The sequence below is a fragment of the Vidua macroura genome, chromosome 4 (genome assembly GCF_024509145.1).
Source record: "Vidua macroura isolate BioBank_ID:100142 chromosome 4, ASM2450914v1, whole genome shotgun sequence".
Lineage (NCBI taxonomy): Eukaryota > Metazoa > Chordata > Aves > Passeriformes > Viduidae > Vidua > Vidua macroura.
This window is the reverse complement of record NC_071574.1, coordinates 51,127,105-51,140,590: the sequence shown is the minus strand read 5'-3', so window position 1 is coordinate 51,140,590 and position 13,486 is coordinate 51,127,105. Positions and strand designations below refer to the sequence as shown.

Genomic DNA, 13,486 nt, shown 5'->3' with positions numbered 1-13,486 from the left:
AAAAGGACACAGAAAGCATTTAAGATCTGTATGGTGAAGGGTCTTTTTAAAGAAGTCCTACATAATCCTCAATAAAGTGTGTATCTTCAGATGCTTCTTGCTTAGGCCTACAATTATTTCAGCACAGTCACACCACAGCCCCTTCAGCAGCACTGTACCCTTGCCATACTAAGCAGCATATTCAGACTAGGGGAAAACACCTGACAGCAGTGTAGGTTTAGTTACCAGCAGGTTCTTCTCTTTCCATCAGCACCTGACCTGTTTCAGATTACATCTGCCTAGTTTGTAAAAGCAATCTGAGCTTAAGCTCACCTTGTACCAGATGAGGATCCCAACCACTGGAGTGCAGTAGCTGGATGCTGGAAGAGCAGCACATGAAGCACCCCAGGTCTGGCAGTTGTGTCTAACAGGACTGGGAAAGATGCAAGCTGCAAGGCAGCCTCTGAAGGCAGTGCCTGCTGCCTAACACAGACAGCTGTGCACGCCTCCTCCTTTGCAGGATGGTAAGACAGGCAGGGCTGTGCCTGAAGCACACAGACCTTACAGCCAGAGCTTCCTTGTAGCAAGGTACCAGCTTTCCCTGTCCTTCCTGTGTTCTGCTTCTATACCCAAGACACAACTGACTCCTAGGAATCCTTTACACCAGGAACAAAAAGTGTAAGACTACTGAGTGAAGCACAGCCTGATTATCTTTTAGGACTTAGCCCTGAACTTAGTGGTATGTTTGACAGCTGATTTACAAAGCTTGCTATCAATTATGGTTAAGCTGCTCCACCAACTTCAGCCTTTCCAAAGCACATCCACACCATAGCAATTATTCTAGATTTCTTTTTTAAGATATGGAAGAAGACAAAAAAATTCACTGACAAAAAAATTACCTTGGGATCCAGCTTTGAAAAAGGACTGGGTTTGCCTCCCCACGTGCTTATTTCCATGATATTTTCAACATCTTCTTTCATCAAGCAGTAAGAGTCCATAAATGTTATAGCTTGTTGTACACCATCTGCTCCAAAGTCTTTCAAGGGCTGGACAAGTGCATCCCGCAAATACGACAAATATTCCATATTTACTGTCCTCTTGCACGTCTGAGTTCTTTGTCAAAGTGAAAATAAAGTACTGAGTAAGTAAACTGTCCAACCAGCACCACTGGCTTCTAAAGACAAGAACAAATAGGTAAGGAGGCCCTCAACAAATCAACAATCTGCTGCCTTAAGACCTAACTGCAAGTTGTACTGTGCCATTCCTTTTGCCATACCTTCATTAGGGAATAACCAATGCAAGGTATTTGAACACCAAACAGTTTGGGGAAACACATCTCTAACTGAGAAACTCATCTCTAACTTCAGGGGAAAAAAGAAAAATGCAAGGTACTTGTGATTGACTTGTACAAATTAAGCACTGAGAAAAGTGTCACCAATGACACAGGGACACATTCACAGAATACATGGATGTGTCACTTGTTTGCACCAAGCACAGCAAGGAACTGATGGTAGGTAATGAACTGCACAAGAAAGAACTGTATCAGAGGAATGTCAGTACTACCTGAGACTCATGTGCATTGCCAGTTCTTGAATGATACGATCGTGTTTGCCTGTGGATGAAAATTTCCCCAGCCAGCTGGGAAAGACAGGAAACTGGGACATGTAACCCCTCATCAGCTCCCCTGGGAGAACACTTGCATAAATAGCCTGAAAAAATAACACACATGCCAAACTCAAATCACACTGAAACTCTCATGGACACCATGACACACTACCCTGCACTGCACCATCCCCAATGAAGAGGGGTAGTCAACACAGGGCCACAGTAGAAACAGCTTATTTTGAGAGAATTCTCTCAATTGCTTATTTCTGGTCAATCCCTGTTAGGTTACAGCTTCAACCCTTGTACCACCCTGTTCATTATCATGTTCTAAAATACCTGTGAAGTTATCTGGGTTTCAAAATTAGAAAAAAAACCAAACAAACAAACCACAAACCCCCCAAAAACCCCAAAAACAAACAACACAAAAGCACGGCCTTTTCTCAAGTCTAGTTTAGAGTGCAGTCAAATAGCTGACTTCACACAAACAACTGATCTCCAACACAAAGATATGGTGAAGCAGACATTTCCAAAGAACACTGCAATCTACATCAAGTCAGCTATGTTCCTAAGCAATTCAGCTCTTTGGACCTGTACTGAGCAGAGGGGTGAACTAGATGACATCCAGAGGTGCCTTCCAATTTCACCTACAATGCATTCTCTGATGCCAGTCATAATCCTTTAAGCACAAGTCTTGTCAGTGTTTCAATGAGCATTAAAAGAAGTACAGTGACCAAGCTTCAGTCCTCTATGCTTTGAGAGAAATCCTACCCTGGTGAGAGGAAGGACAGAGCAGGCTTGTAACAGGACAAGTGTTACACACCATGTGCTTCTATGCTTTGTGACAGTCCAACTTTTCCAAGTTTCAGAAGACTTCATTTCATGTTGCAGCATGGGCTCAACAACATGGATATAGTAAACTCTTCTGATCACCAGTGGAACAAAATATTACATGAAGTATGAACTATACAGATCATATAACTATACTGAAACACCAATTTCCACAGATCCACCTTTAACACTGGATACCCCCCTTAACATAAAATGAGTGCTAAGTGCTCACCTGTGTTGGAAGAAGATTCCAGTTCTGCTTGCTACGAATCTGTCTGTCCACTATATCACCATCACATATACTATCAGCTGCTCTACTCAAGAGCACCAAGTGCTTTTTTAAATTACCTCTGGAAAAAAAATGAAGTTGACTTTATTACAAAGCAGAAACATCCAGATAGGTTTTAGTCTTCTTTGACTCCCTGACACAAAAGCCTATGTCAATTTAGGGTTTGGAGTAACTCACCCAGCAGCAGCTGGTTTCACATGCACATAGTTCTCTTGGACAAAGAGAGGTGCTAGTGAATAGTCATGGAAGAAAAGATCTGATTTGTCTATAAGAGACATACGGGCAGCCTCCTCTCCAGTAGCAAAAACCTTCCGGACTACATCGAAAGGGCCCTAAATAAATGACATTTCAAGAAGTCAGCGGCTAGAAGGTCAACACAGAAAGTAAGTCATAGCACAGTTATCAACAAAATTAGTATCTAGAAGTATCTTGACTCATCAGTACAAACTCCTCAATCAGTATTTCCGCCCTAGAACTTCACCAGTTTTAAGAACTGTATTTTATTTTTGATATTAAGAGAATTATCTCCTAAACAGAGAACAAAGGATGGGAAGTATGAGCTTCCTAATTCCATCTTACATAAGAGATGAGTATATCAAAATATACTCGAGTATATCAAAATATTCGGTCCTTGATATACTACTCTTCAACTATTTGTGGCAAATGTGATAGCTCTTGGCACCTAGGCTTTATTCAGTGCTTCAGTTCAGAAGATCTTTATAAAGCCTAGTGATTATATCAGAATACGACAGTAAAAGCCAATCCAGTATTTGACACTTACCAGTTTTATGTCCTTTTTGGCTCTGCTGGCATCTGTTTTAGCCTCATCATAAGTCAGTGATTTGTCTTTTGCACACCACATATTAAGATTATGTAAAACCTAAAGAACAAAATGTACAATTTGGTAGCATAATAGAATTTAAATGGAAGACTCCAGCAGTAAGAGTCTGATCTTTATACATAAAAATAGTATTCAAATACTTTCAATTCAATGTATATAATCTGCTATCTGAATGGTTACTGATGCTGAATGGGTACTGACCTGTCTGATGTCCTGATTTGCTGCCAGGATTATCTCTTGCATTGCAGGAGGGGGAATTTTTAAACCTTCTTTAAATGCAATAGACATCATGGCACCCTGTAATCACAATTAAGAAATTGTCACTAGGTAATTCCAGTGAATTCTTGCCCCAGCAGAACATACTGACACATTTATGAAAGAGCACTGCATATTTTTTCTAAATTTTTAAAGCACATATAGCTCAAGTTTTCTCTCATAATCATAAACCATCATTTAGCATTGGTGTAAAAAAGACCATGTTTGTTTATAAAAAGCCATTTTGGATATATTCTTAAAACAGACATCTAAAATCCAAAAGCCTTTGGGAAGAAAACCTCAGGCAATTCATTCTGAAAAGCAATTACTCACTGAGATGATCGATTAAGTGGTGTATCCATTTCTGAATAAACGCTGGCACATGAAGTTACTGATGGCAATTCAGTGCAGTCCATAAAGCCACAGCCTACTTACTTTGATCTGTTCCAGACGAGGTCTCTGAAAACGAAGATCCAAGCAGTAGTGGACTAAGGAGCGCATTTTAGGGTGGTTGCGATCGTTGCACATACAAATGATGGGTACCTTTGTGTGTCGGATCAAACCAATCAACTCCTGTAATTTAAACACGTTACAATTCCATCAGATAACCTGGACACTAAGAACAATTAGAATGTCATACCAAGCAGCATTAGTCCCTGCCTTAAATCAGATCCTTGACAGGTGCCAAGTCCATAACACTCCTGCTGTAATCACATTTCTACACAGTGCAAACCTAGCCCCTTGCCTACATTTTTCACTTCCTGTTCTATTCAGCTGCAAGAGATCTGCTGCCTACCCACTTTCACTGCATACTTCCAGCAGTTATGCTTGGAACTGTCTTCAAGAAGCAATGAAGACCAATAGCCCCGAGTACAGCTGTCCACCTAGAGAAGTAGACTCATTTCTCCAAAGGCCAGTTTGACCTGGCTTATGCCCAGAGGGCACACACAGCTTTCTGGCTGCACCCTGCCACAAAGAATGAAAAAGCAGAAAGTAAAAAGACCAGTTCATCCCTGCTCCAAGAGGCTTCATCATTTTTAGGCTTACCAGAACAAATTTAGCTAGCTCTAATGAAGGTGAAATTCAGCTCAGTTTCATTCCTGCATCTGAGCTAAAAATCTGTATGCCCTTCACCATCAAAGCACTGCACGTGACTATAGGAAATCCTCAGAAGCTAAAACTGGAACTACTAAAGAGAACAAAGGATGCTGCTGCCTGTGCCACACATTACTCAGTGTTACTGCCTATGCAAAAGAGCAACAGTCCCAGCCAGATTATGAACTTCCCACTGCAGGAAGATGTCACCTTAGAGAGACCTTAGGATAAATGTACCTGTTCTGAAGTGCACACACTCATCACTCCAGGCTTCTTCTACACAAGTATCCTTTTTCCCCCATCTAGACCAAAGCACAATTCTTACACAAAGACAGGCTTCTAAAACATGTCACTGTACTCCGCAGAGAGTTTGTTTATGGACCATGGCTTGAGGACAGAGTGACTTAACTATCTTGTGTGATATATGGCACACTCTCTTGGCAATGGCATTAGCTGGGAACTACAGTGGCTTCACCTGAATCCCTCCTCTGTCTTCATTGCCTGCCATACCATCCACTTCATCCATGATCAATACATGTTTCCCGCTAACTGATGAAGATGCACCTGAAAATGAATATGGATAAGAAAATGAGATGGGAATAAAGGAGTCCTGCTCAGAGTTTTACCCAATGCTAAGTAAGATAACCCAATCCTAGGCAACTGAGGTGGTGGCTCTGCCACTTGATCACATGAATCTATGTTCACAGACCAGACTATAACCTCCTGTCATCTTCTTAGAAACAAGTCCCGTGGAACAGAGAAGCAACTGCAGAGCTCTTGAGTAGTTTGTGCAGATTAACAACTCATTCTACTAATAGCAGGATTTAATTCTGAATTGAAGAAGAAATATAACAGCTTACTACATGAACCCACCCCTATTAGAGGCAGGTCCCTCCACCTGACAAGGTAAATTCCTAACATTGTTGTGTAATAAGGAAGCTCTGTCCTTCCTCTAAGCAGACTCTTAAAAAACCAGAAGTCTCATTCAAACAACAGACGCACCAGAACAGAAGTCTTTGATGCTGGTGTTGTTAAGTGACTCAGCAACTACTTCCTTTAGACTGTTCTTGCTGCGAGTGTCACTGGCATTCAGCTCCACGTAGCTATACCCCAGTTCCTGGTCCAAACACATAAACCACATAAAAAGTGAGAACACAGATCAGTGAAAAATCATATAGCTTTAATTAGTTTCTCCCCTTATATTCCTTTTCTCTAGCAATTCAAAAAAACTTATAACCATGTGTGGAACAGATAGGCCCAAAAGAGATTCTTTTTGTTTTGTTGTGGGGTTTTTTGGTTGTGTTTTTTGAATTTTTTTTTTGTTTGTTTGTTTGTTTGGGGTTTTTTGGTTGGTTGGCTGTTGGGTTTTTTTGTTGTTATTGTTTGGTTGATTTTCATTTTGTTTTAATTGAGGGGGATGCAGAAGCATTAGAGTCAGTGGCACATATTAAATTTTGGAACATGAACAGAACTGCTAGCATGGATAGAAACAGAACTGTGAGTCAAGGCTGGCTAAGCTCCATGGTATTTCCAGCTGCATAACAAAGAAACATACCACATGGCTCTCAAAGCTGCAGGAGAGAGAAGTTTTTAACTATTTAACCAATAGGAAACACATGACTCCCCCAGCAGCACTAACACTTCTGTCAGTCCCTGACACAACTTAACCCAGCTACTCTTTTATATCAGCAAACTCTCCTGCCAGAGGCAGCCAGAACACAGCACTGAGCACACAAAGCATTGGTCTGTTTTGCTGGTGTTTCCTGTGGAGCACAGAGAAATGCTCTGTAGAGTCCTGAGGCAGCTGAGAGCAAGCCAGGTTGGGAACCAGAAACAGAAAAGACCATGCTTTGAGGGGAAAAAAAGTGAGCCAAGACAGCACAGTCACCTTTCCTAGTCTAGTTCTAGATATGGCATCAACCTGTTGGCCCAGAGCTCAAAGGCATGCTCAAAGGGGAAGGGGAGAAAAAGGATTAAGAGTTACTCTATACAACAGAATTCTAAATTCAGATTTAGAAATGGACACACAGCCCTGTCATTTTCTCTCATCCTGAAGTAGCATTTCAATTTAGAAGAAATCTGGGAAATATCTCTCTGTTAGACAAATAAAAACCATGACCTTAAGCTTTCAAAAAGCTTGCCAGAATTTGAGTCCCGCTAAGTGCAAATATTCTCCAACTTGCAGAACCAGTGCTGAATGCTCACAATTTTGGAAAACCATTTCCAATTGGTCAACATACTGTGATATGCTTCCTCTCAATGTAACAGAAAGAAATGCAGACACCCACTGGTACCTTCTCACCTCAGACCTAATAAAGGTATCTAAACAGCCACATATTTTCACCTGTAACCTTGTTCTGAGCAGGTGCAACCTGGCTGAGAGCAGACCCTGGTCATTCAGAGCACACCCACCTACACAATATAGCTGTATGCAGATTCATAATTAATATGTAACAAAAAAGCATTGGGAACAACCATTACTATGAGCTCACCTTACAAACCAAAGCAGCTGTAGTAGTTTTACCAACTCCAGGTGGACCAGAAAGTAATGCTGCTTTAAAGCCTGTCCCATCATCTTTGCTTCCAGTTTTACTGGGTTTTGCTAAAAACAAAAAAAACAACAAACATATTTCAGGTTTTACCTAGGTATGTAATTATAAAACAAACTACATGCTCCTAAAGATATCAAGCAGCATTGGAATTTTTCCTCATTTAAGGCCCAAGAAGAACATCCAAAGATGCATACACAGCTGCATCCTAACTACTCAGGTAAAAGCAGCTTAAACCAGCTTACAGTTTATAACTTGCAGTGATTTTGAACTGAAAAATACCAAAAAGTGCTATTAATGTAATATAACCATTTCAGCAATTTCCTCACAACCATATCATAGACATAAAAAACCAAAAACACAACCAAACCCATATGCCACCACAAACAAATTAAGCCAAACCCCAAACACGCCACACACAAAACCCCCACTACAGCTGAACTAAAACTTAAACCCTCTTTTAAACACAGAAAAACCTGTCTGTCTATAGGATGACAAACTGTCTACTTGACACATGCACTTCTTGCCAGAGCCAGGACCTTGACAATTCATGCCCACTCGTGACAGCAGCCCTTTAGACCTGCTCTTATCCTGTATCTTCACTGATGGCTGTGCCTAACCTATTTCCTCTTCCTGAGGAAGAAATCAATAGGCTCAGTGCAAGGCCATTTTTAGATACATCACAGCTAGGATATTTTGGGATTTTTTTGTAAAAATGAAACCTCAGACTTGGGGAAAAAAAATCTTTTGAGACACATTTTTCTGCTCTTTTTTCAGGTGGGGAGGTGGGTAATAAATGAACAACTATTTCATCAAAAACACCTCAGGCTCAATTGCTGCTAAAACCACATCTGACTGCAGCCTTATTCCCAATTTCTAAAGTTGCTCTGCTACCACCCAGGCCCTCAGTGGTCCAGGGAACCAAGGAGCATGATTAGCATGAAAGAACACAGAGAAAATTAAGTAGGCCAGTCACCTTGTCCATCTTCCAAGGTGTTCTTGTGCCAGTTTCTGAGCCATCGGAGCAGTTTATTGGCACAGCTCTGCTCACCCTGCTGTCCAATAATTGCCTTAAGAGATACAGGCTTATATTTATCTACCCATAGCAATCTCTCTGTGCCATCTTCATTAACCTCAGAAACCAAGTTCCCCTTTAGTTTTGGGGCTTCTTTCTCCTCTACAGTCTGACATTTAAAGTCCGTAAGTTTTCGAACAGCAGTGGTTTCTTTCTTGACAGAACTGATGGATTCTCCTTTTTCAGGAGTAAACTTGCATTTTTTATTATTAGCTTCCCTTTTGTAGGGGCTAAAATTCCTTTTCCCAGCTTCAGCTTTCTGTGGTGTCTTTTTGGGTTTTGACTCCACTTTCTTTGCCTTAAGAACATAAAAAAATTAAAAAGAAATTAAAGGAAAAAATACAGTAAAGAAACAGCATATTTATTATATAAACAATTACAGGAGTACTTAGAAAGTGACAAAGCTTAGATAGTGATTAAAAAAACTTCAAGAGCAGATACAGAAAGACTTTCTGAGAAATAAAGCACAGCCAAACACAGTGTCACCAGGTTCTGTAGTACAACCCACAAAAAAGAGGCAGGAAGTGTTCTGGTCATTCCAAAAGCAGTCTCTTAATTCACAAAGCCTGAGGCATCCTACATGCCTAAAATGACGACTGTCAGGTTGGAACAAATGGGTCAGACACCCTTGAAGCTCTTGCAAAACAACACTTGCAAAAGTTGCTTGATTGACAACAATTCAAAGGGAGAAAAAGTGATCAGCTAATAAGTTTAGAGTTGCTTTTCCCTGGGACACTAATGGTATCTTTGCATAAATAAGTCATGTCTGGAATGAATGCACCACATTAGAGCTAACAGAGATTTTAGTAACATTCTATCAGCCACTACAACCTAAATTTAAATGTGCACAAAAAACTTATTACCTCTTTTTTGGTATTGCCTGAAAAAATTACCTTTAATATTCTTAGTTCAAGTATGACAAAGACAAGATCTGCTATGTACACAAATAGTTTACATATTTCTGCGTCTGTCTGGGTACCACATGGTATCGGTCACAATTAGTTATTCCAAAGAATGAATGAATATTCCTTGTTTCAACCTGATACCATCTAAGGAGATGCAATTACCTGCTCTGTCAGGTACCTAAAATGCAGAATAATGTCAGAGTATGAGAATAACCTTTAGCTCCCAAGTAGAGTCATTTGTCTTCACAAACAAAAAACTTTCACTTTTAACCTAAAAGGTCAAACTGACGAGTGTTGTGGTACTGTTACTGGAACAGAAGCCAAACTCCTTTCAATTAAAAATAAGCCAAGGCAAAAAAAGCATACCTCTATTTCAGCTGCCAGCTCATATTTTGACTTTTTGCCTGGCATAGTTCGAATAAGATCGAATAGACCATCCTCATTAATAATTTTTGTACCTAAAGTTGATGCCTGGAGCAAAAGAAAGAATTAAATGTGAAATCAAGTTACATTAGGATTTCCATAATTCATTTCAAAGTGTTTTCCAGTAACAAAACAAAGCCATAAACAACTTGGCAACTTTTCATTTTAAAGATGCATTTTATTGTTAGTACTGCTTCCTGTTGGCAGGAACACTGGCAATTACCAGTTAAGAGAGGAACAATTCAGTTCCACTTTGCCTTTGGCCAGGCACAGGAGCACACTCACCTTCTCACACTTGGACTGGCCGCAGTCTCGCCCCATCACCAGGTAATTTGTCTTCTTGCTGACATTGCCAGTTACTTTCCCGCCGTAACGTTCAATCAGAGACTTGGCCTCATCTCTCTCAATGCACTCCAGAACACCCGTAATTACAAATGTCAGGCCTTCCAAGCAGTTCTCAGCTCCCTGAGAACCAGAGCATTGCAGAAAATGCCATTACTGATACAATTCTACCAAATAGCTCTTAACCATCAGCTATTTTAACCCTCTACCACATCAAGTACCCTAAACAACTTTACAAATAAGACTATCATACCTAGCTAGGTAATAGATCTAAAAGCTTAAATGGGAATAGCTACCAACAAAACTTCACTCATTGTTTACCTGACCATACTTGTAGCACTCTGTGCTTCAAGTGTAGCACGTGAATCAAATGTGTGACAGCAATCTTCAACTTTAAGGCCAGTAACTATTTTTAATGACCATGACTTCCTAAACCAAGTTCTGAATACAAATTCTTTAGTACACTTCCTTACATTTAGTCACTGCTTTGCATTACAATTTAAGTTTTTCTAATACATTCTTCCTAATGGGAAAAAAATACCAGTCTTTAAACAGTTAAGTTGGTATTTTTTAAACTACTTACAGCAGTAGATCTACCAAACACTCTACTTCATATATAGAATCCTGTAGCCAAACCTACCTGAGGTATCTCTTTGGAACCCAGTGCTTTGGGACCCTCACGATTAAGGAAGCTTCGGTAAGCTTGGTAATTGTTTCTCTTCTTTTCAGAGTCCTCAGGGCTTATAGACTGGGTCAGGAGAGGGAAAAAAATTAATATACATATTACAAATATAAAAACAGCAAAATAAACCCCAGCTTCACTGTTCAAGACATTTGCATGCACCAAAGGAAAGGCAAGTTCTAACGCTTGTTTGTAATCTATTAACATGCAATACTGAAGCCTGCTCTCCTTCTGGTGCTTGTGTTGAGGTGTTTTTCCTTGTTCCTTTTAAAAATATTTCAAAAATGTGAGAGCTTAAAAAATACGTACCCATTGTTTATTGTCAGGTTTCTGTAGGTTCGTCCATTGCACACATACATGCTCACTTAATTCTTAAATTGTCACTTTAAACTCACATCCTATTTGTGATCTACACTTATATAAAAGTAGAAATACTATGAAGTAGACTTGACTGATTAAGAAGTTTAAGTGCCTGTTAAAAACTCACCTCAAAAGGAGGTGCAGGCTCTCCCTTCTAATTACAGCTGCTATTTAATTGTCAAAATGGAGTACTTTATACTGTATGATTTAAAAGTACATTTTAATGTTGCAAATAACTGCCAGTGTTCAACAAATACAGTTACTGAATCAGATAAACTCAATTCTATTCTTACATAGCGTATCAATAATAAGAAAAAATAGGAGACTAGGGAGAGAAATGTAAATCCCTAAACAATGCCACCCATCATTCTAGTCACAGAACAGATACCCAAGGTCACCACACTCACATGATAAGTTGTCACTCACTAAGTAAGTGTCAGAATTCCTGCATTCTGTGTTTTCCAGCAAAGTTAAACAAGAGAAAGCACAGAACTGAATTTGCAGTGCACCTGCACACCCTTAAAGGGCATTAGAGAACCTCAGATCTTTCATCTGTTTAATTTACACTTTGCCAGATAGTTTTACAACTGCTGTAAGGAAGTCTTACCAGAATTCATATCCTTAAAAGCTGCCCAGGAGATTCAAAGTACCAAGTTACAACAGTGACACCAATAATAAATGAAAACTATTTTCCTGCAAACTCCACCAAGACATCTAAATTAATTTTGATAGCTCCTACCTCAGTCTTCTTGGGAGAAATTTTTTCCTTCTTTGGTGTTGTCTTCTCTTCTTTCCCTGAAGCTGCTTTTCCTCTTGATAGTGAATTCTGAGCACCTCTTTCCTTTTCAGCAAACCCTTCTTGTTTACCATCAGATGATTGTGGGGATAAACAAGAACCTTTCAACTGTTCAGATTTAGTTTGTGGCTTCGCAGAGTAATTCTTGGCTGCACCAGCTGAGTCTATTGCTTTCACTTGAAAGGAGGCAGAGGGAGAAGAGCTCATATATAAAAATGTATCTCATTAATATTATAAATTACTGCAATGCTTTCCAGTTTCTGTGTCCTACCTCTTTCTGACTGCTTATACCCTGCTGTTGTATTAGGGCTGCTGTTGATGCTCAGTACTGTCTGCTCTCCTTCGGTGTTTTTCCAAGCCTAAATAAACACACAATGCCAAAGTCAGGGATGTGTGTCCCAAGCTACCACAGAGAAACAGCAACACACTTCACTTAATTGTGACTACAACTTAAAATACCATTCCAACACAGGCATCCAGCACACAGTGTCTGATTAGGCAGGACACCCTTTACTGAGCAAGGAAAAGCCAGGAGGAAAGTATAAGAAGTGAGTATGCTATTTCCATGAAAATACTTCCCTGCTAGTTTAATGTATTTGTATGGAAGTCTCAAAACAAAGGTGTCTAAATAAGAACACTCCCAGCAATGCAACTCCTAAAAGCTTAAATTTAAAAAGAATTCAACCTTTTTCTTCTGTGGTGTTTCATCCAACATGGCCAGAGTTCTAGCAAATTCTTCATCTTCATGCAGCTGTCTCTCCAGCTGAAATTAAAAAAAAAAAATAGGTTAATGCCAAACAAGTTCTAACTCTAGTGTACTTTTAAAAAACTAAGTGAGCACATAGACAGAAAAACAGTGTCCTACCAGAGGCAAATACATTTCTGGAAATGGCACTGAAGAATTACTTGTCTCCCCCAGAAAGCAAGACTAGTTAAATCTAGTGAGAAAAATAGATTTGTTGCACTAGAAACATTATTATGCCTGTATAAGCCGTTTTCAAAGGAGTTTTTGGTTCATATTTTTTATTGTTGTGTACCCTTTCCTTTTAAATAATCAAAACTTTGAAGGCTGCACCTCATAACAAACAGCCTGCAACACCATGTAACCTGCTGCCTTTACCAAAAGCAGTCCCAAAAGACAAGTAGTAAGAATGTCTGTTAAAAATTATGATGTCTCCAGAATTAATGTTTTATTCTCATTTACTACTAGCAACAAATAATTTTTTAAAAAATCTGTCAGTTTTGAAGATTTTAATTACTGCCCTTAGCTCTGCTCTTAGTGTCAGTTCTATTTACTTTAGGGAAGCAAATATATTTTAACTTTCTATTATTTATACTCATACAACTGATTTTCTCTGATGGAAGAACCAGTAAGAACAAACAGTGCATGACATCTGTGGAAGTTATTTATTAGTTGTAAAAAAAACCCACCAAAGTCAGTTTGGTTTCATTTTTATTTCAC

The 13,486-nt window shown here is 39.4% G+C and overlaps 1 protein-coding gene across 2 annotated transcripts in view; it reads right to left on the bottom strand.

Moving 5' to 3' along the window:
- The window catches only part of RFC1 (replication factor C subunit 1), a 33,763-nt gene that overhangs the window by 1,388 nt on the left and 18,889 nt on the right, over nt 1-13,486 (bottom strand). For both annotated transcript variants that reach the window (XM_053975301.1, XM_053975302.1), the window contains exons 7-23: nt 12,710-12,787; nt 12,296-12,383; nt 11,968-12,200; nt 10,827-10,934; nt 10,130-10,309; nt 9,788-9,892; nt 8,418-8,814; nt 7,385-7,494; nt 5,895-6,009; nt 5,368-5,456; nt 4,233-4,370; nt 3,744-3,839; nt 3,483-3,581; nt 2,879-3,033; nt 2,645-2,762; nt 1,543-1,688; nt 879-1,092 (exon numbers count right to left, since the gene is read on the bottom strand). In XM_053975301.1, the coding sequence (XP_053831276.1) occupies nt 879-1,092; nt 1,543-1,688; nt 2,645-2,762; nt 2,879-3,033; nt 3,483-3,581; nt 3,744-3,839; nt 4,233-4,370; nt 5,368-5,456; nt 5,895-6,009; nt 7,385-7,494; nt 8,418-8,814; nt 9,788-9,892; nt 10,130-10,309; nt 10,827-10,934; nt 11,968-12,200; nt 12,296-12,383; nt 12,710-12,787 (2,469 nt within the window). The remainder of the gene's footprint in view (nt 1-878; nt 1,093-1,542; nt 1,689-2,644; nt 2,763-2,878; nt 3,034-3,482; nt 3,582-3,743; nt 3,840-4,232; nt 4,371-5,367; nt 5,457-5,894; nt 6,010-7,384; nt 7,495-8,417; nt 8,815-9,787; nt 9,893-10,129; nt 10,310-10,826; nt 10,935-11,967; nt 12,201-12,295; nt 12,384-12,709; nt 12,788-13,486) is intronic.